The sequence below is a fragment of the Patiria miniata genome, unplaced genomic scaffold (assembly GCF_015706575.1).
Source record: "Patiria miniata isolate m_02_andy unplaced genomic scaffold, ASM1570657v1 HiC_scaffold_25, whole genome shotgun sequence".
Taxonomy (NCBI): domain Eukaryota; kingdom Metazoa; phylum Echinodermata; class Asteroidea; order Valvatida; family Asterinidae; genus Patiria; species Patiria miniata.
The window spans coordinates 3,416,635-3,436,738 of record NW_024037064.1 but is presented as its reverse complement, the minus strand read 5'-3'; the positions used below and the strand labels follow the sequence as shown (position 1 = coordinate 3,436,738).

The following is a 20,104-nucleotide window of genomic DNA, read 5'->3' as shown; positions in this document are numbered from 1 at the left end:
TTCTCACTAAGAGGAGACAAACTCTTTGGCGCTTCGTTAGCACGAAAATGGAGTGGAACATTTTTGTCAAATGTCCAATTTCGATAATTAAGAAAGCAAATAACATTTCGCTTCAACAATTGGTTAAATTGTATAAATATAAAAAGGCGAGAAGAACTCAAAATCGAAAAATTATCGGTTATTTTAAAAAGTTTTTTGCACTTCTTGAGAAATGCGACGATATTCCTATATGCAAACATTAATTACAGAACCAGTCGTTAAAAACACCAGTGCTGCAGTACATCAGTCAGACAACTAAAACAATTCATTGCTATTCATTGTATGAGATGAGGAATTTGGCCTATTCTGTTTATGCAAACAACAGGTAGTGTTTTCCTAATTATTTTTTCGCGGAGGGGTATGGGGCGGGCATTTCATAAAGAACTACCTTCATTTAATCAAAAACTACCTTCATTTAATCAAAAAAGTACCCCATCATCACAAAAACTACCAGTCTACCCGTTTGAATTAATAACATAACTACTTCACAACACACATCTGCGTAAACTATATATCGTATTACAAAAATTGAAATATCTTAACAGCATGTAATGACTTAATTCAGTGCGTATGTGAGTACTATAGTATTGGTGTTTAATCTAAAGACACGATTAACATCAATTTAAGCAATTGTTATCAATTCAGTATCTCGTAGTTTAACTTCCTGCCACCTCCTATTCGTCTGATACCTAATTTTATTTACCCTAGCTAAACGAGAAATGTTATAAGATGGAGTCTCCTGTTGTCGGTTTTACAGTTGTGTAGCCGCTCAGACTGTCCTACAACTATAGTTTCGTTTTCATTCAAAATATAAAAAAAAGGAAAAAAGAATTGCACAATGATGTTTGTTTTGATATCATGTATGCATAGTATTGGTACTGGAAAGTCTCAACACCACCGGGCTTTTTATTATTAAATTATATATATTGGCAAATGTATGCTTTCGACTCGGTCTTGCGCTTACTTTGTTGTGAAGCAACACACAATATTTGACAATTTAACTGTATTTAATCAACTCCATGCATGTATGCCATATGCATGGTAAAACAGGACAAGATATATCTTTAATTTCTATATTTTTCTAATTGTCTCTGACCATAGAGCTTTTTTAATCGCTTGGGTATACAAGTGGTGTATTCTGTGCCCTGTAAAATTTCATGTTTTTGGTAATTGATCAAACATTTCAATGAGTTTTTTCCCGCAAGACCATTTGTCAACGCTCACAGTTTCTCTTTCGTGTCTTCCACGATTTGTACTTCGTAGATCCTTTTATCCAGGTTGCCCATAGTGATGTAATCCTGTTAAATATTGGAAGAAACATACATTTCATGTGTTGCATTTACATGTTAATAGCAATAGCAAGGTGCCCATCATGCTCTGAGAAGAATTTGTATATGTAGGACATTTTATATCCGACCTCTGGTGACCTTCGAGAGGTCATGACATTTTTATACAACCAGTTATAGATATTTATAAGATTTAACATTCAAAACGCCATTTATTTCATAACCCGAGTCTAAAGGTTGGTTCTTAATTCGTGTCAGGTAACGATATGCAGATGTGGGGACATTTTACGTCTAACCTCTGGTAACATTCGAGAGGTCAAAGAACTTTATATCCCGTATCTGTCGCTATTTATCATATTTATTCTTTAAACCCACGTTTCATGGCCCAAGTATCAATGGTGCAAAATATATGTATTGCAACCATTATTCTACAGTCATTTATGAATTCACACCCAAACATTTACTTATAAAATCGTATAAATAATTATAAATAGAAAAAAATCCTTGTACACATGTCATTGACCTCATTGACCTAATGGAGGTCACCGTAGGTGAGGTATGAAATGTTCCCACATCTGAAAATATTCGTCATGGCATAAAGATATATGACCTACACTTGGATCATAGGAAAGTGGCCTGTTCAAGAACTATTAATCCAGTATGTAAAGTTCATTGACCCTCCAAAGGTCACCAGAGGTCAGATACGGAATGCTGCTACATCTAAAACAAATGTTCTTCACGGCATAAAGACCTAACCTGCGAAGCTCCATGCTTTAGTCACAAAGTGTACAATTTGGTCCCGTTGCCCAAAACGTAGGCTCAGTAACAGTTAAATATTTCGTTTCTGGAACAGGCTAAACTGTTGTACTTGTTTACTAAAAAGAAATCAAGTGTCTTAAAATCTGTCCAAGATCCAATGCAGCATGAATATATGTTTGGTGTCCTGCTTTGTGGATTTTTACATCTCTTCTCATGACCAAAGGGTTAGAATTTTCGTTCCAGTAGCTGTCTTATGTTTTCTTGGGCAAGTCACTTCACTCCACTTGCCTGTCTTCACTCACGAGTATAAATGACTACTATTATGAGCTCAGGAGTAAAACCTACAGAGCAGAATTTGATCTCATTCAGGCTAAACATGTATTGTTTATATGTATAGTCACTGTCATTTTATGCAACTCTAAGAGGAGAAACACGCCGACCTTATGTGCCTCCGCTGGGTCGGGGCAGTACATTTTTGTTTCTAACGTTAAAGTTGCAGGCCCTCCGCTTTAGCAGTGTTATATCGAGCAAAGTCTCGTGGTAACTGAGAGAAACATCCAGTCTTAGAGATTGTGTTTCACTAACCTGATCTTCAGACACCATGTCGTTTAACTGCCGATACAGACTCTGAAAGCTGGGTCGATCCTTGGGACTCTCCTGCCAACAGCTGCACATCATTTTGTACCTGAAACATGTGACAATCGATTAAGAAAAAAGACAATCTATTTCATTCTCAATGTCGACTCTCTAATTCATATCTTCAAGGGCAAATTACATAAAACATGAATTCTTCCGAGCGTTCCGCATAAACTGACAATACTTACAGCGTTTTCTTGCATTGTCGAGGCTTCGGCATACGATAGCCCTGCTGTAATTTGCTTATCATTGTCGTTGCTCTCAACAGCGGATACGGCCGCGCACCTGTCGGATAGAGATGTGCATTTAAACATTGGACTGTAGAGACTCAACACGGTATACTAATTCAGCCTACATGATCTGAAATCTATATTGTGACAAATGAAATCGTTCCACAAACACGTGTGTAAACACCTTCAATCATGGAGCTCATATTGTTACCCGTTCAAGCTCAAACCTTTTAGAGATACCTCCCTTATCTATTTTAAACATTCATTCAAAGTCCACCTACGGCCAACTGTAGAATCGATGTCTTTTAACTCACCAAGTGTCACAATCTCCCACAGCAGAATCCCGAAAGACCATACGTCACTCTTTGTTGTGTACACGTCATCACGAATGGATTCCAACGCCATCCAGCGCATGGGAAGAGGACCCTGCAAAAAATGACATATTTTTGTGACTGTTGTCAGTTTTCAAGAGCTAGGTTGATATTATTAATAAGCTAAATAGGTGATATGGCATATTGGACATTGACGATGTCTTGTTTGGACGGAGCTATATACAAATCATTGAGTTCGTGTGGTACCTGTGATTCTCGTTGGTAGATACGGGTGTTCATGACGTCACGGGCCAGTCCAAAGTCAGACACTTTACACACCAGGTCATCCCCCACCAACACGTTACGAGCGGCAAGGTCACGATGCACATACTGAGAAAATAAAATTGATCAACTGTGACTTAGGTTTCCCATGTCACTGACAGAGTAGTCTGAGACCAGCTTTACCAGATTTGCCCAGTATTAGGTTTTAGAGTAGTGCACTCCCTGTAACGGGACGCGAAGAGACAAGCACAGGGGCGCTTGAACCTGTACACTGATAGCCCACCATTGGATTTCGTTCAACTGCGCATTGGGCGTGGGTTACTCGATCACACTACTGTGTTTCTAAAATCGATATTACAATGAGCACGTGTATCAATTACCTTTTGAGAGGATATGTAAGCCATTCCATTTGCCACATCCCTGGCAAACTTGACCAATGTCCTAGCCAGTGATTTGCTCACGCCGGGTAGGTTGGAGTAGCTTGCCCCTGGGTCTTTCTCTCGAAACTCCATCAGAACTTCCTTCAGGTCACCCTTAGCAAGGTACTCAACGATAACGTACACCGGATCTAGAATAAATCACAGAAACAGCTCGTCAGCCACACTTATTGTTTGTACCTACCTGTAATCTTATGCTCTTCTAGAGCGTGAAACTAAGGTCAGAACTGTTTAGTGAGAACCACTTCAATACTTTGAAAAGGGAACATTACAATGAAAACTGGAATAGGAACTATAAGCCTTCAATGGTTTTCTCGAAATGATGAGTTTCATCTTAACTGTCTTTTCGTCTTGTGTCGAGCTTTAGTCGCGCGGAAACGGACTTCGGTAAGAGTGATTTCTCATTCAAACTGTGATATACCTTTTTCTGCACAATATCCCAGCAGCTTGACCACGTTTGGATGAGAGCCGACTGTTTTCATCACCTGCAACTCGGCCACAAGCTCATTCTTGGCGTGTCTGTCGGCGCCCTCTGTAAATTGATGAGGCGGTTAGTAAAAAATATAAGGTTTCCGACCTCAGCCTTATGATCGCAGACCCCAGAATTATATGAAAGCCAATTTGCCTCAAATAGAACCATTAGAAGCCTTGGCCTCATGTCACAGGATTGTATCTTTCTGAGAGAGTAGGGAACTATCTTGGGTCGATTTACACATGACAGGGACCAAGGGACCAAAGCCAAAGACAATCTAAGGTTTGGAAGATCCAGTGGAAAGACAATGTCTACACATACTAACGAAGTAAGGAGGCTTATACCATGGATTAGCAGTTTGTACAAGAAGAAAAGACACTTCTCCGATAACCCCATTGTCGGTTATATTATTGTAAAGATCGACTTTTGGTGCGCTTGTCCCTCCGAATCAGTGTTTAAAAAGCTATAGACAGCATGTAGCGTAGAATAATAATAATATTTTATAATAAAAAATATAATAACTACTACATGTAATAATAATTATCCTGTATGATATAATAGGGCGACTTTCCCATAGACTTGTGCACAAACCTAAAACTAATGTCACCTTACCAAAGTTTACCTTATCCTTTCTCACAAAATTCGGCATTTTTACTCTTCGGACAACGACGAATCGATCAAGATGGTGGCGGCATGTCCTAAGGGTCGTTTTCACAAAAATGCGACAGTTATATGTCGCCTTAATAAGGTGTGTCGCCCTGAATGTGGACGCGGTTAGCAAAATCTGTCGCCCTATTATAGCATTCAGACCATTCAGACCACCACCCCACTACCACCACCACCACCACCCGCACCACCACCCATACCACCAACACCACTGCTACTCACATTAACAACTACATGTAGTCAGAGCAATCTATTGGAAACTTGTCTCAAAGGACGGATTTTCGGAAGGACGCATAATACTTACACATAGGGAAAGTATTACAGATGCACCGTGCACATTTCAGTGAATGAAAGGCAATTTAATGTTGTAATGAATCAGATGTGTTAAATCGACTTATTTTTTATTACATCTCTGTTTTTGTCTTCAAGACAAATCACTTCACAATGAGTATAAATAAAATTCTCTCAACTGCACAGAGCCCCGATTTGATAAATAACATTTGACAACAAACCTTTCACAGTCTTGACGGCAACCTTTGTTTCTTTTCCGGCTTCCTCGATTCCAAGTGCCTTTCCCAATAGCACTCTGCCGAACTCCCCTCGACCCAGCTCATTCTCGATCACCACGAGATCTCGCGAGAAAGAGAGTTCCGGTCCTACGTTGCCGTACGCCACGTCGTTTGATGCCTCAACGCCATCTTCATTGGAAATACTTTCGCATACCACCGCTGAGGCAATTGGTTCCAGAGGAATATCTGAAACACATTTGTTAGTTTTAGATTATAAAATTGATATTGAGACATGCATCTTGCAAGTACTTGTAATCCTCATCTAGTCAGACCACACCAAATATAATTCGATTTTCTAATCCAATGCACAGGTAAACACTATAAAAAGGTTGAATAAATCACTGTTTGGCAATGTAATTTACCTAGCATTGGTATGAAATTGCCTCATATTGGGTTGAATTGGGTAAAAACTGTCAAGCTATTGGGAAGAATTTGCCCAGGAGTGTAGGCAGTTGCTAATTCTAGATTTACCAATCTTCATATTGCACAATATACCGGTACAGGTTTTTGTACCACTTTTTTCCAATTCAGTTTATCCTCTGCTTTTGTTTTGACTGGACTCGCTCTTTGATTCTCACCATTCGGATGATGGGGATCTAGTCCAGGAGACGACTGATCAGTGACAGGCAGTGGTGGGAGCTCACTGTCTGCTCCTTGTGATACAATGTCATTTCTGAAAGGGAAATTATATTACTTAAACAGCAATTGTTGTCGGTATCCATTTGTCACTGTAGCGCTTGAAAGTGATTACGCACTGTAGCACCAGAAACAGCCGGAGCAATTACATAGATTTTCCAGTGAACAAACATAAATGGTGCTATGTCGAAAGGGTGCTAATGGGTCATACTAATTAAAAAGTTAATGTTATTGTTTTATGCTTCAAATATAGAGGGTGCGATAACAGGAATACATGCCTGTTATCAACAAGTTATTTTATGCCTGTTATCAACAACTTATTGATTTTTTATTCAAATCAAGAGGGTGCGATAACAGGCATACGTATGGAAAAGGAACAGATTGCTTTGAAAGTCACGCAGGCATATCACTTTTAAAAGAAACAATACATCTTTGGCTTTACATTTAATATCAGTCTCTTTCTGAATGTAGCCTTTTTTCACTTACAGGCCATCGTTTACGCATGTTTCTGTCTGTTGTTGTTTATGGCGACGCCTCCACACGACAAAAGCAAGACCACCAACGACGGCCACAATGACGATGGCTGCCACTACAGATCCAACAATGATGCCTACAAGTGAAGAACCTGCAAGAGCAAGAGGAACTTTTCTCAGTTTTCGTCATAGATCAGAACATTTCGCCTATTTTATATTTTGCACATCTTGTGGACTCACTCAACGGCTGTCAATTAGTAACTATACTAAACGTTGATTACAGTAAGTTAAACGCGTGCAACTGTACTTTTGCAGGCAAATCTGCTGAAAAGTTTTAACAACGCAAAGCTGTGGTTTCCATTACGGTGCTGTGCCATTGCAAACTGTATATTCCACATCGAACTTGCAATTCAGTTAAGGAATCTGGTTTATTTCAGTTGTAATACTGCAGAACTTACCACTCCTCCTCGAGGAATTTGTGGGCCTAGTACTTGAGCTTTCACTTACACCAGTCGTCCTTAGTAATACTGTGATCAAGTAATGAAATTCAGAAAGAAAGAAGATTCCAATCTGAAACTCTTTATTTTTTACTTATGGAAACATTTTGACGTAGAATGACAATGCCAGAGATTTCTGGAGAGGTTTATTGGAAATAAATGTTAAAAAACGAAATGAATGTCTCATAGACCTGGATATTACAGCCTAGACGAATTAATTAATGTGGAAAAAAAATGTGGAAATACAAAATCACAACCACATACGGATGCTCAGAAGAAATAATTTTGTACTGTTTGCAATTAACAGATACAAAAATACTTCATTTGATTTCTTTAAATACAATCGACGAAAACTCACCTGGGCAAAGCGGTTCTTCAAGTTTCCGTGACCCAGTTCCAATCGCATTTGTGACATTACAGCTGACCTCTGTGCAATAATTGTCATCGACATTAAATGCCAGGGTTTTACCAGTAGGCGCGTTAGGCTTGGTGCCATTTAGAATGATGTAATACTCAATGTGTCTGAGTGGATTGGCATCTGCGTCACAATTGATGATTCCGTCCATGTATGTCAGGGATATTACCACCGGAACAACTGTAAAAAGAAACGAAACATATTTTAATTACGTCTCAACATTTAAGCCATCTCTGTAACGGCAATAATTATTTTCAAACTGATCGAAAAAAGAGAGTCTGATGTCTTGATCCCTGCAACATATTTCTCGAAAGCCTTTGAGCAAAATACTGCTGCGATGAAACGACAGGACATGTAACATTCTGGATTTGTATACGTACATTTGGGTTGAATGTCAACATATGCAAAAATCAAAAATCTTCAAAATTATTATGAAATATTTACTAGACCGTAAATGAATAATAGTCTAAAGCGTCCTGTAAAATCATGGCACCCGGTATGATGAAATTTTTTTAGAAAAATTAAATTGTGTGTATTAATGTCCAATGATGGTTGGCAGACCATCGACGGAAAATGACTTTGTTTTTCAGATATTGTCCATAATTCAAAATTAAGTTAGTCAACATTTTGTTTGCAATCAGTAACACATTCATGAACGGGTACAAAGCAGATGACCTGACAACGCCCTAACGTCTGTAACATGGTCTTTTTCGTCTGAAGTAGAGTCAGAGAAATAGACTATAAATAGAGCGTCTGGTTCTTTTTTCCGGACAAACTTTAGACAAGTCAGTCTTAAACAATATTTGCTTTTTGTTAAGATCTTCAGAATCACACTACATTTAATTGATTTTCATTCGCTCTGATTTAAACGTCTATGTGTAGGTATTGTAGCGAAATCAGCTCTGTGCTGTATAGAGGCGTCAAAAGAGGGCGCTATCGCCGCGCGCTAGGCGCGCAGCACAGTCGCGGTTCTTCCACGTCCGCAATGTAGGACTCGCTGCTACGTCCGCGGCGTTGACTTGGTGAGTATAGCTGGTAAGCTGAACTGCGGAAGCGGGACTCCAGTCGTGCACGGCGCGAGGGGGGCTACAGGAGGCTTACTCAGGATCTGGGCTACGCATGTCCATCGGGACAGGATCGGGAGGCTGACTCACGATCTGGGTACCGCTGGTCCTTCACTGGGACCGGGATCACACAGAGCTACTGGAGGCTGACTGGATCTAACTAGGATTCACTGGAGGCTGCATGAGCAGTCGTGGCCAGACCACAGAGGAGAGCCGGGTGCATTTAGAGGCGCTCGTTACAAACAGCTGCAACCCCTTTGTTATAGGAGGCGCGGTGCGCAATAAGCCCCCCACAGGAGGCTCCCACATAGCAAATAAGAGGCACATTAATTCGCATATGCACACCCCCTTAATTACAGCCTGATGAGTATTGAATAAATCGTATATCTTTTATTACGGCACATGTAACCCAGTTGTCAGTGTCCACTCAATAGTTCCTTTGTCCTTGCCTATTATTTAATTTTCCCTTCCCCCAACTGATTTGTGAGCTACAACATTGGAAGTCGGCGGTATATTTCGGCCAAACGGACTCGGGTTATTTCGCTAAATGGTGGCAGCGGTCTGTCGCGCTACATAATTATTAGTTTACCAAACGTTAAGATGTGCTTTCATACAATTTGTATATGCATATACAAATTAATCAACTTTTTCAGAACGCTGTTCCAGGTTATACAGCAATCACAATATAAATATAAGTTACTTACACAAAACATTGAGGGTAATGAATTCAGACTGTGTAGTTTGATGTCCACCTGTGCGACATTCTATCCTGCTCCTATCATCATTTCGTGTTGGGATGAATGGGCTGTATGTACTCCGTGTATCTGTTGCCTCACCACCAGGTGGGATCGTTTCAGTGTCAGATGTAAGAGGATTTCCGCCGTTGAACCAGTCTATGGACACCCGTGGTATTGCACCCAGTGCTGTGCAGGTAAGTGTGACGTTAGTATCCTCTGTCACAGTCACTTTTGCACCAGAGGATTGGTCTCCACCATCAACGGCTATGGTGAGACTGGTGGCAGCAGCTGCATGAACAGAAACATATAAACAGTTAATATCATTTGATTTAAACATCATTTCTTACACTTTCTGTCGTACAAAGCAATACGCGACCAACACCTTTGAAATGTAAACCGAGAATATGTATAGAGAAAATTGTGATCAAGTAATGAATTTCGAAAGAAAATTCAATCTCAAACTCAAATCGGTGGTCGAGTGGTAAGACATCTGCACTAGAAAGCAGGAGGTCGTGGGTTCGAGTCCCAACCGAGTGGTCTTTTCCAACTTTCACCCGGGAGGTAACACACTGAGTATACAGTGTTTATACGTCGGTGAAGGGCAAACCTAATTTGAAATAAATTGTCACTGTTTTCAAATAAAATATGAAACAAAATTACATCATTTGATTTCTTTAATTACAATCGACGAAAACTCACCTGGGCAAAGCGGGTTTTCAAGTTGCCGTGACCCAGTCCCAATCGCATTTGTGACATTACAGCTGACCTCTGTGCAGTAATTGTCCTCGACATTAAATGGCATGGTTTTACCCGTAGGCGCGCTAGGCTTGGTGCCATTTAGAATGATGTAATATTCGATGTGTCTGAGTGGATTGGCATCTGCGTCACAAGTGATGATTCCGTCCCTGTATGTCAGGGATGTTACCTCCGGAACAACTGTGAAAAAAAGGAATTGCACACATTCAATTTATGAAGTCCTGAACATTTAAGCCTTGTCTGTAATAAATGCATATTTTCAGGATAAAAGGAGGTATGATGTCTTGATATTTTTGGAGATCTTTGAGAATGATACTGCTTAGATTAAAACGACAGGCCGCCTTTAACGTTGTGGATTAGTAAATGCACATTTCGGTTGAAGGAAATGTATATTTGGTAAACATAACAAAATCTACCAAATTATCATGAAATGCCTTTCTTGCCTGTATGTGAAAAATAGTCTACATACAATGTAATCATGGCACCTGAAATGCTGTTATTTTCAAGAAGAGCGGATTTTGTTTGTATCAATTTCCAACGACGGTCGGCCGACCATCTTTGGAAAAATGATTTTTATATCAGACCAAATTCACTAAATTCACTAAATTTGGTTAATCCACATTTGTTTATAAGCAGTTACACATCAACGAACGGGTTCAAAACAGCTAGTTTTGTATCCTGAACTGACAATTTCCTCACGTCTATAAAGTGTTTTGAGTCGTAAGAAGTAGGGTCAGACAACCAGACCACAAGAAATGTTAATATTAAACATCCGAGTAAAATATATTCTATGTATTGAAGCAAATACGAGGTTTCTTTTTTTCTTAATCCCATCAGGATCGGGGGACCAAGGTATTTAGGGTGTCCTCAGGACCAGGCCGGGCATACTCTGCCCTTGAATAAACCATGATATAATAGTGTAAAGTGCCCACGTGTGATGAGTGGAGATTTGACTTAAAAAAAACATGTTTTAATTAAAGTTTTTCAAGCTTTTGTTTGGAAACAAACAGATGGGCTGATAATGATGCTGATGGATCAGGCTGCATCAATCTTTTCAAAAGAAAAACACCCAAACAGTCATCTTGATTGTAATAAAAATAAATAGTTTCTTGAAGTTCTTGGAATGAAATAAATGTCCACTGACTGTTTTCTTTGGAGAGTTTGTATTTCTGAATAACCACAACAACTTTATTGGATTTTTCTGAAAAGAACACAAAAGGAAATAGTTCAAATTAGTATATAATATCAAACTTAATTCGATCTGGGTTCTGGGAAATTGGGCTTTTTAAGTCAATTTTTTTTTTCCTGCTAATAGAGAACTTAACATTTAAAAGCTATTTATATGACTTGATTTCTTTAATTACAATCGACGAAAACTCACCTGGGCAAAGCGGTTCTTCAAGTTTCCGTGACCCAGTTCCAATCGCATTTGTGACATTACAGCTGACATCCGTGCAGTAATTGTCATCGACATTAAATCCCAGGGTTTTACCAGTAGGCACGTTAGGCTTGGTGCCATTTAGAATGATGTAATATTCAATGTGTCTGAGTGGATTGCCTTCTGCGTCACAAGTGATGATTCCGTCCCTGTATGTCAGGGATGTTACCAGCGGAGAAACTGTAAAAAGAAAAATACATATTATTAGCCTAATTAAAACTTCTCAACATTTAAGCCTTCTATGTCACCGCAAATTATTATTTTCACACTGATCAAAAAAGAGAGCCTGCAGTCTTGATCTCAGTAACATATTTCTCCAAAGCCTTTGAGCAAGATACTACTGCGATTGAAACGACATGCTGTCTAACATTTTGGATTTGTATACGTACAATTGGGTTAAAGGTAATGTACAACATATGCAAACATAAAACATCTTCCAAATTATTATCAAATACTTTCTAGACCGTAAGGGAATAATAATATCAAGCATCCTGTAAAATCATGGCACCTGGTATGATGTCATTTTCAAGAAAATGGAATTGTGTGTATCAATTTCCAATGATTGTTGGCCTACCACCGACGAAAAATGACTTTGTTTTTTTAAATATCGTCCCTAAACCACCAAACTTAGTTAGTGCACATTTTGTTTGCAATCAGTTACATATACGTGAACGGGTACAAAGCAGATGACCTGACAACTCCCTGACGTTAGTAAATTGCTCTTTTTCGTCTGAAGTAGATTCAGAGAAATAGACTATAAGTAGGGCGTCTGTTTTCTTTTTTTTCCGGCATACGTGATCACAAAACTGTAGACAAGTCAGTGTAAACAATATTTGCTTTTTGTTCAGATCTTCAGAATCATACACTACATTAATTTTAATTGATTTTCATTAGTTCTAATTCAAACGTCTATGTGTAGGTGATATTAGTTTTCCAAACGTTAAGATGTGCTTTCATACAATTTGTATGCATATACAAATTAATCAACTTTTCAGAACGCTATTCCAGAAATAGAGCAATTACAATATAAATAGAAGTAACTTACATAGAACATTGAGGGTAATGAATTCAGACTGTGTAGTTTGATGTCCACCTGTGCGACATTCTATCCTGCTCCTATCATCATTTCGTGTTGGGATGAATGGGCTGTATGTACTCCGTGTATCTGTTGCCTCACCACCAGGTGGAATTGTTTCGGTGTCAGGTGTAAGAGGATTTCCGCCTTTAAACCAGTCTATGGACACCTGTGGTATTGCTCCCAGTGCTGTGCAGGAAAGTGTGACGTCAGTATCCTCTGTCACGGTCACTATTTTACCAGAGGATTGGTCTTCACCATCAACAGCTATGGTGAGAGAGGTGGCAGAAGCTGCATGAACGGGCAAATTTGGAAAGTTAATATCATTTGATCTTAACATTTCTTACACCTTCTGTCGTCCAAAGCAATGCGCGACAAACAACTTTGAAATGTAAACCGAGAAGTTGTATAGAGAGAATTGTGATCAAGTAATGAATTTCGAAAGAAAATTCCAATCTCAGACTCATATTTTGTTTTACTTATAGAAACATTCTGACGTAGAATGACAGTGGCGAGGTTTTATGGAAAAAATCAACTCAGCTGTTAGAGCCCAGACAAATGAATTAATGTGAAAGAAGTGTGGAAATAGAATATCACAGCCACATACGGATGCTCAGAAGAAATAAATTGTTACTGTTTTCAATTAAAGGATACAACAAAATTACATCATTTGATTTCTTTAAATACAATCGACGAAAACTCACCTGGGCAAAGCGGTTCTTCAAGTTGCCGTGACGCAGTTCCAATCACATTGGTCACATTACAGCTGACCTCTGTGCAGTAATTTTCCTCGACATTAAATGGCATGGTTTTACCAGTAGGCGCGCTAGGCTTGGTGCCATTTAGAATGATGTTATACTCAATGTGTCTGAGTGGATTGCCATCGGCTTCACAAGTGATGAGTCCGTCCATGTATTTCAGGAATGCTACCTCCGGAGCAACTGTCGGGGAAAAAATACACACATTCAATGTAATACCAAGTTCTGAACATTTAAGCCTTGTCTGTAATAAATGCATATTTCCAGAATAAAAATAGGCCGTTGCACGTATCCCTGAAAGTGCCTCAGAAAAACGTTTTTGTGGTATATCACTGAGAAGTAAGCAAACTTTGTTGATTATTATAGTTTCTAGGGTGGAAAATCCGAATTTGCATGTTTGCATGTCCAAATCTCTGCAGTTTTGAAGGTACGCACCATTAAAGGTGCATTTCTGCTGGATTATCTATAATTTAAAAAATGCATAAATTAACAGCTCAGGGGTTAAATTGAATCCCCAGAGAATGGTTTTAAGATGAAAATAACACATGTTTACACGAAACTTAAAGTAAAATAATTTAATTTATCGTTTCAAAAATCGAATGTTACACTTAAAGGTGCATACCATCTCCTTTATTTCTTTTATTTGTTTGTTTTCTTGTAGAGTTATTTAAACCTCAACGTGCTGTTGTTATTACAAAATTAATTAAAACTTTAGTGGAAGTACATATGTAGTTTACTTGATGTTAGTTTGTCCGAATTCCTGCAGTTAAAGTGGTAATTGCCATTGATTACCGGAACATCAATAATCCAAAAAAGGATAAAGTTAGCATGGTAGGTAACAAAACCAATGTACTTTCAAAGAGCAGGACAGGGAATCAGAAACATTAACACAAAAATGAAAAGTATTATATAAGGTCATCATTTATTTCAAAGACATCTTGTCCTTAAAGATGCACTGGAATACTAAATGGTAACAATAAAATGGCATTGATAACGGTCACTTTGTCTTGCATATTTTGTGTGTGTTTCTATCATTGTATTTAAAAAAACAAATTATGAAGCAGTTCCACTATTTAAAGGTGCAGAATACCCACCTATAGTGAAAACAAATGAACATTTATCTAACATAAAACCTGTAATTTTACAAAGAATTAGTGATTGTTGCAGTTCTGTGTCTGCTTGACTGGTGAAATCGTCTCACTGAATGATGAAGTATCTGATTCAGAACTTGATGACCACAACTGTTCAATGTGTGGTGCAGCATCAGATTTGTCAATGAAGACAAACTCGCTGGCTGGGCGCTTTGAAGGACGATGGAAGGATAGCTGTGGGTACTTCTCCTTCAGTCTTCGTTTAAGGTAGAGCATTCTGAAAATGAAAACAAACTAATAAATGCTAGTACCGGTACTGTACACAGAAGTGGTTTGAGTCATAAAAGAGAGAAACAAAGAAAATAGGGTAATTTAAATAATGCACCCACCAAGTGCATGTTTTTCTGTCAACGCTCCACCCCTATGTTTGGAGGGGGAGCAAATGGTTATTGTTGGCATCTCTATTCTCCAGTTCAACGCATCATAAACTGTGACTCTGGCGTGACCCATGTAGTGATACAATGTAAGTGGAGGGTCTGAAGCTGATTAAGGAACGCTTAATTTTTATTCCTGTGAGATATGAAAAAAAATACTGTATCAATGACAAGGACAAATTCTGTACTTGAGATTAGAGTTTTTCACTGTTGTATATCATATGAAAACATCAAACTACATTTTGTGTGTATCCTAAAGAAATCGAAAGAATGGTGAAAAATAAAGCAGACTATGCAATTTGTATAGTTTTTCAGCTGATGTTTTCAAACCCCTCTTTACAAACTCCACAGTTCACTTGTCCACGGTTCATAATCTCACCTATAGCTGGACACATCCTTGTTTTCTAATGTTCTTGCTATATCTATGAGGCGCTTTAGCAGGTCAGTCATTCTTCGGACGCGATTCCCATCGATGATCTCTGGGCCAACAACAGTTCCACAGATCACATCAAAAGCATTGTCATATGTCGGTGCAGGTTCTTCTGTATTACTGAAAAAGGGACCAATTATTTTTGGTGCAATCAAGGCCTAGAATAAGCCACGAACAAAGGGTATGAGCTCAATGTACTTCACTCAAGATAGAGTATATTATTTAATTTTGCAATACAACAAATATAAAAGTATTAGGTTTTGCCCATTTGGCTTGTTTCAGGTATGGATGGGGCCGTAAAGGAGATGAAGGGGGTACACACTGAACAAATGCAAATATGTAAAGATTGCGCAAAAACAGCAATAAACAAATGGCTATTACACGACGAGATAAATAGAGCTGTTATCAGTTCATATACACTCAATGTAGATAACTTGCATATGATAACATAACTTGCAGCATGTTTTTTTTCTCTCAGCTATGGGTAGGAATGGTCACATTCAATTCCATCATCTTGCAAGGTGAATGAGAAAACATACCCCAAGCAGTAAATACATGTGTCAAAACTAAATACTCATTTGCACATAAAAAAACCCAGAATATTCATCACTTACTATGTTGATTTCCTTGCTTGGTTGTACACCTCCTGCGTATACATTTGGTAGCAGTCCTTGTGATATCTGACTTCTATTGGAGAAGAATAGCTTCATCGGCTTTCATTTCAGCAGCAGCACGAAGCATACCTATTATACACACATAGCAAATCAGTTCTAGCATGTCTACAGTACATGTATTTAGACAATTGATATATGTAGTATAGTCGACTTATAACTCAGAAACTATCTGAGGTCTGAATTCCAAGCGCGTACATTCTTGGTTTTTTTATATTTAATTACTAAAAAAATTAACAGAACAGTCTCTCTCTACATTTAACTTTGAATTAGAGTAACAGATTGACTCGGTTTATGTGACTTTCTTCCCTTTTCTCTTTTCTTTTACAGTGGGTAACGTAGGTTAGAAAACCAATGCGTTACCGATTTATTTACTGCATATGGTTTGAAAGAACAGCGCACGATTACAAATAAAATTGAAAAAAATGTTGCAACCTGACGCCACTTCCACGATTGCGTATAGAGAGTCAGGAAAATTGTGCAAGTATTTCCTAACAAAATTAGAAATGTTTCTTAGTCCCAGAGTCATGTTGTATCATCATTTCTGCAATAGATGACCTTCATTAAGGTGATATATGAAGAAAAATAATGGCGTCAGGTTGCAACAGTTTTTCCATAAAATCAACCAACTGCACGTTACCTTGTTTACTCACCACCATCAATAGTTTCTGCAAGGCAGAGATTATCACCCACTCGTTTCCCCCCACGAGTTACGTAGTGGGTCTTGCTTTTGCAAATAATGCAAGACTCAGGAAGTGTTGTTCTACTGCCATGACTTGTTCCAGCTCCAGCAGATGAACTTCCAAACCCAGCTTCTCGCTGCAACTAAGTCCGTCTGTGTTAGGGCGCTGCTGGGGGTGGAAGGTCGAGGCACACATTGGTCTCGGGTCTGCCGAGAGCCTATTCAACATTTTGCTTTTTTTCATGTCGTTTCTTTGCCCTCTCAATCATTGCTTTGATCGTAAATCGAGCATAACAATTCCTTTGATATCCATGGAAATTGGTGGTTGTTCTGAATGCCACAACGCTTCATCACTGTTCTTTGCCACTTTTTCAGCGTGGACCCCGATCCTTCCAAATTTTTCCACTCCAAAGCACAACTTTTGGCTTTGCTCCAACTTTTCTCTGAGAACTGAATTACCTGGGTATCAGCTGATCCCGCAGATGCAACATGCACTCCATTCTTCCGATTGAGGGCCGTAAAATCACACACAAATATGATCTTGTCCGCAGCGATATCACCCGGTCTATGAAATCATGGGCGACGCCAACTTACATGTCTGAAGAAGGCGTCTCGCGAATACTCCACGCTGATTCGCTCAAATAGCATATACGTCATTGTACAAAGGTTCATGGGACGGATACGTCATACACGCGAAGCTGCTCTGAACGGTAAAAAGCGCCGAATTTGAATCGTGATTTTCACAAAAACTGCAGAAAATTAGAGTTGCAAACATAAAAAATGTAATTTATTATCCCAGTTCTCAAGGATATACCACGACGCTGGACGATAACAGGGGATGTGCAACAGCCTAAAAAGGGGGCATGATGTCTTAATATTTTTCGGAAATATTTTAGAAGGATACTACTGAGATTGAAACGGCAGCCCTCTAACGTTGTTAATTGGTAAATGCACATTTCGGTTGAAGGTAATGTACACCATATGCAAACATAAAAAAAATCTACCAACTTATTATGAAATACCTGTCTTGCCTGTAAGTGAAAAGTAGTCTCAAGCACACAATGAAATCATGGCACCTAGGATTGCTGTCATTTTCAAGAAAAGCGGATTTTGATTTTATCAAATTCCAACGACGGTCTGTTTCTTGGAGTTTTTGTGGTTTTTTTGTGCCCCAAATTCACTAAATTCAGTCAATCCACATTTTGTTGGGAAGCAGTTACACATCAATGAACGGGTTCAAAACCAGCTAGTCTTGTTTCCTGACCTGACAATTCCCTGACGTCTATAAAGTGTTTTGTTTCGTAAGAAGTACGGTCAGACGACCATTCTACAACAAGAGTATTTTTTTTGAATAATAATATGTTTATATTAAACATCCGAGTAAAATATATTCTATGTACTGAAGAAAATACGAGGTTTTTTTTTTTTTTTTTTTTTTTTTTTTTTTTAAACCCTATCGGGATTGGGAACAAGGTAGTTAGGGGGTCCTGAGGACCAGGCAGAGCACAATTTGCCCCTGCATAAACCATAATATGAAAAGTGCATAGTGCCCACATGTGATGAGTGGAGATTTGACATTAAAAATATGCTTTAATTAAGTGTAATTCATTCTTTTGTTTGAACAAAAGATGGGTTGAAGATATGAATGGATCAGGCTGCGCCAACTATTTTGAAAGAAAAACAAAAAACAAGCAGTCATCTTGATTGTTATAGAAATAAAATAGTTTGCTGAAGTTCTTAGACTGAAGTCTACTGACTGTATTCTTTGGAGAGTTTGTATCACGTTTTCTGGTCATTGTGAACTTCTGAATAATCACCAAAACTTTATTGGATCTTTCTTAAAAGAACAACCAAAGAAATAGTTCAAATCAATATCTAAATTCAAACTTAATTCGATCTGGGCTCTGTAAAATTGGGGGTTTTTTTAGGTCAATTTTGGTTTTTTTGCTGGTAGAAAACCCGACATGTAAAAAGCTAATTATATGACTTGATTTCTTTAATTACAATCGACGAAAACTCACCTGGGCACAGCGGTTCTTCAAGTTTCCGTGACCCAGTTCCAATCGCATTTGTGACATAGCAGCTGACCCCTGTGCAGTAATTGTCATCGACATTAAATGCCAGGGTTTTACCTGTAGGCGCGCTAGGCTTGGTGCCATTTAAGATGATGTAATAATCAATGGTACTGATTGGATTGTTATCAGCTTCACAAGTGATGATTCCGTCCCTGTATGTCAGGGATGTTACCACCGGAGCAACAACTGTGAAAAAAAAAAGAATGGCACACATTCCATTAAATTACATTTCATGAACATTTAAGCCTTGTCTTTAATAGATGCATATTTTTAGAATAAAAAGGTGGCATGATGTCTTGATATTTTTCGGAGATTTTCGAAAAAGATACTACAATGTACTGTGATTGAAAAGATAGTCCGTATAACGTTGTGAATTGGTAAATGTACATCTAGGTTGAAGGTAAATTACAACATTTGCAATACCTTTCTTGCCTGAAGGGAGGAATAGTCTGAAGTATCCAATGAAATCGTGACACCTGGAATGCTGTCATTTATCAATATCCAAAGACGGTCGGCCGACCATCGTTGGAAAAAAAAAATTATATTTCAGATAACAGAGGTTTTCGACAGTTTTAGAACATTTTCGTGAAATTCTCTAAAGATGCTCGCCCGAGTAATCTTGTCAGTAGTCTAGGATAGTAACTTATGGTTAAGTCATTGAAGAAGCTTTCTGTCGAGTCTCGTCACAACTATGAATGGGACATAGCTGCATGATAGAGCAAAAACCACGTGAAACATGCTCGAGAGCCTTGGGTAAGTTAACATGTTGTCTACTCTATAAAATATTAACCATTTTATAAAAAGAGGTTTGGCACTCATAATGTTGTGAATTTCTTTCGGCAATATGTTTTATTTTATATTAATGATGATATCTGGTGATCCTTCAATAGTACAGTGCTAGTATAGAACCACAGCGAGGGCCTTTTACCTATCCTTCTGTCTGCACAACGGGCTTTGTCTTAATGTTTTGCCACATGATCTTTTCTTTAGTTCTAAACAGAACACTCTAAGAAAAAATAGGCAATATTGGGTAAAATCGTACTCTTTATGGCAGTAAAAAGGGAACATGGTCATTATGAGGGTAAACTTGACACAGCTTCTGTTGTGTCAAGTTTTAATCCTGCACTGTGTAACCATTTTACGCAGAAAAGACGTAAACTTTCAATCCAAAAAACAATGTTTAAA

General features: G+C 38.5%; 1 protein-coding gene across 1 annotated transcript; it reads right to left on the bottom strand.

Moving 5' to 3' along the window:
• Positions 1 to 1,259: 1,259 nt before the first annotated feature.
• LOC119732817 (fibroblast growth factor receptor 3-like) lies at positions 1,260 to 14,161 on the bottom strand. The gene is made up of 17 exons (XM_038206420.1): positions 14,143 to 14,161; positions 13,483 to 13,719; positions 12,881 to 13,069; positions 11,647 to 11,883; positions 10,209 to 10,445; positions 9,609 to 9,797; positions 7,652 to 7,888; positions 6,810 to 6,948; positions 6,266 to 6,360; positions 5,631 to 5,873; positions 4,402 to 4,512; positions 3,924 to 4,111; positions 3,529 to 3,651; positions 3,265 to 3,376; positions 2,909 to 3,005; positions 2,670 to 2,769; positions 1,260 to 1,337 (listed from the first exon to the last, which is right to left on the bottom strand). Exons 1-17 carry the CDS (start codon positions 14,159 to 14,161, stop codon positions 1,260 to 1,262), a joined length of 2,631 nt encoding a protein of 876 aa, XP_038062348.1.
• Between the last annotated feature and the right edge of the window lie 5,943 nt (positions 14,162 to 20,104).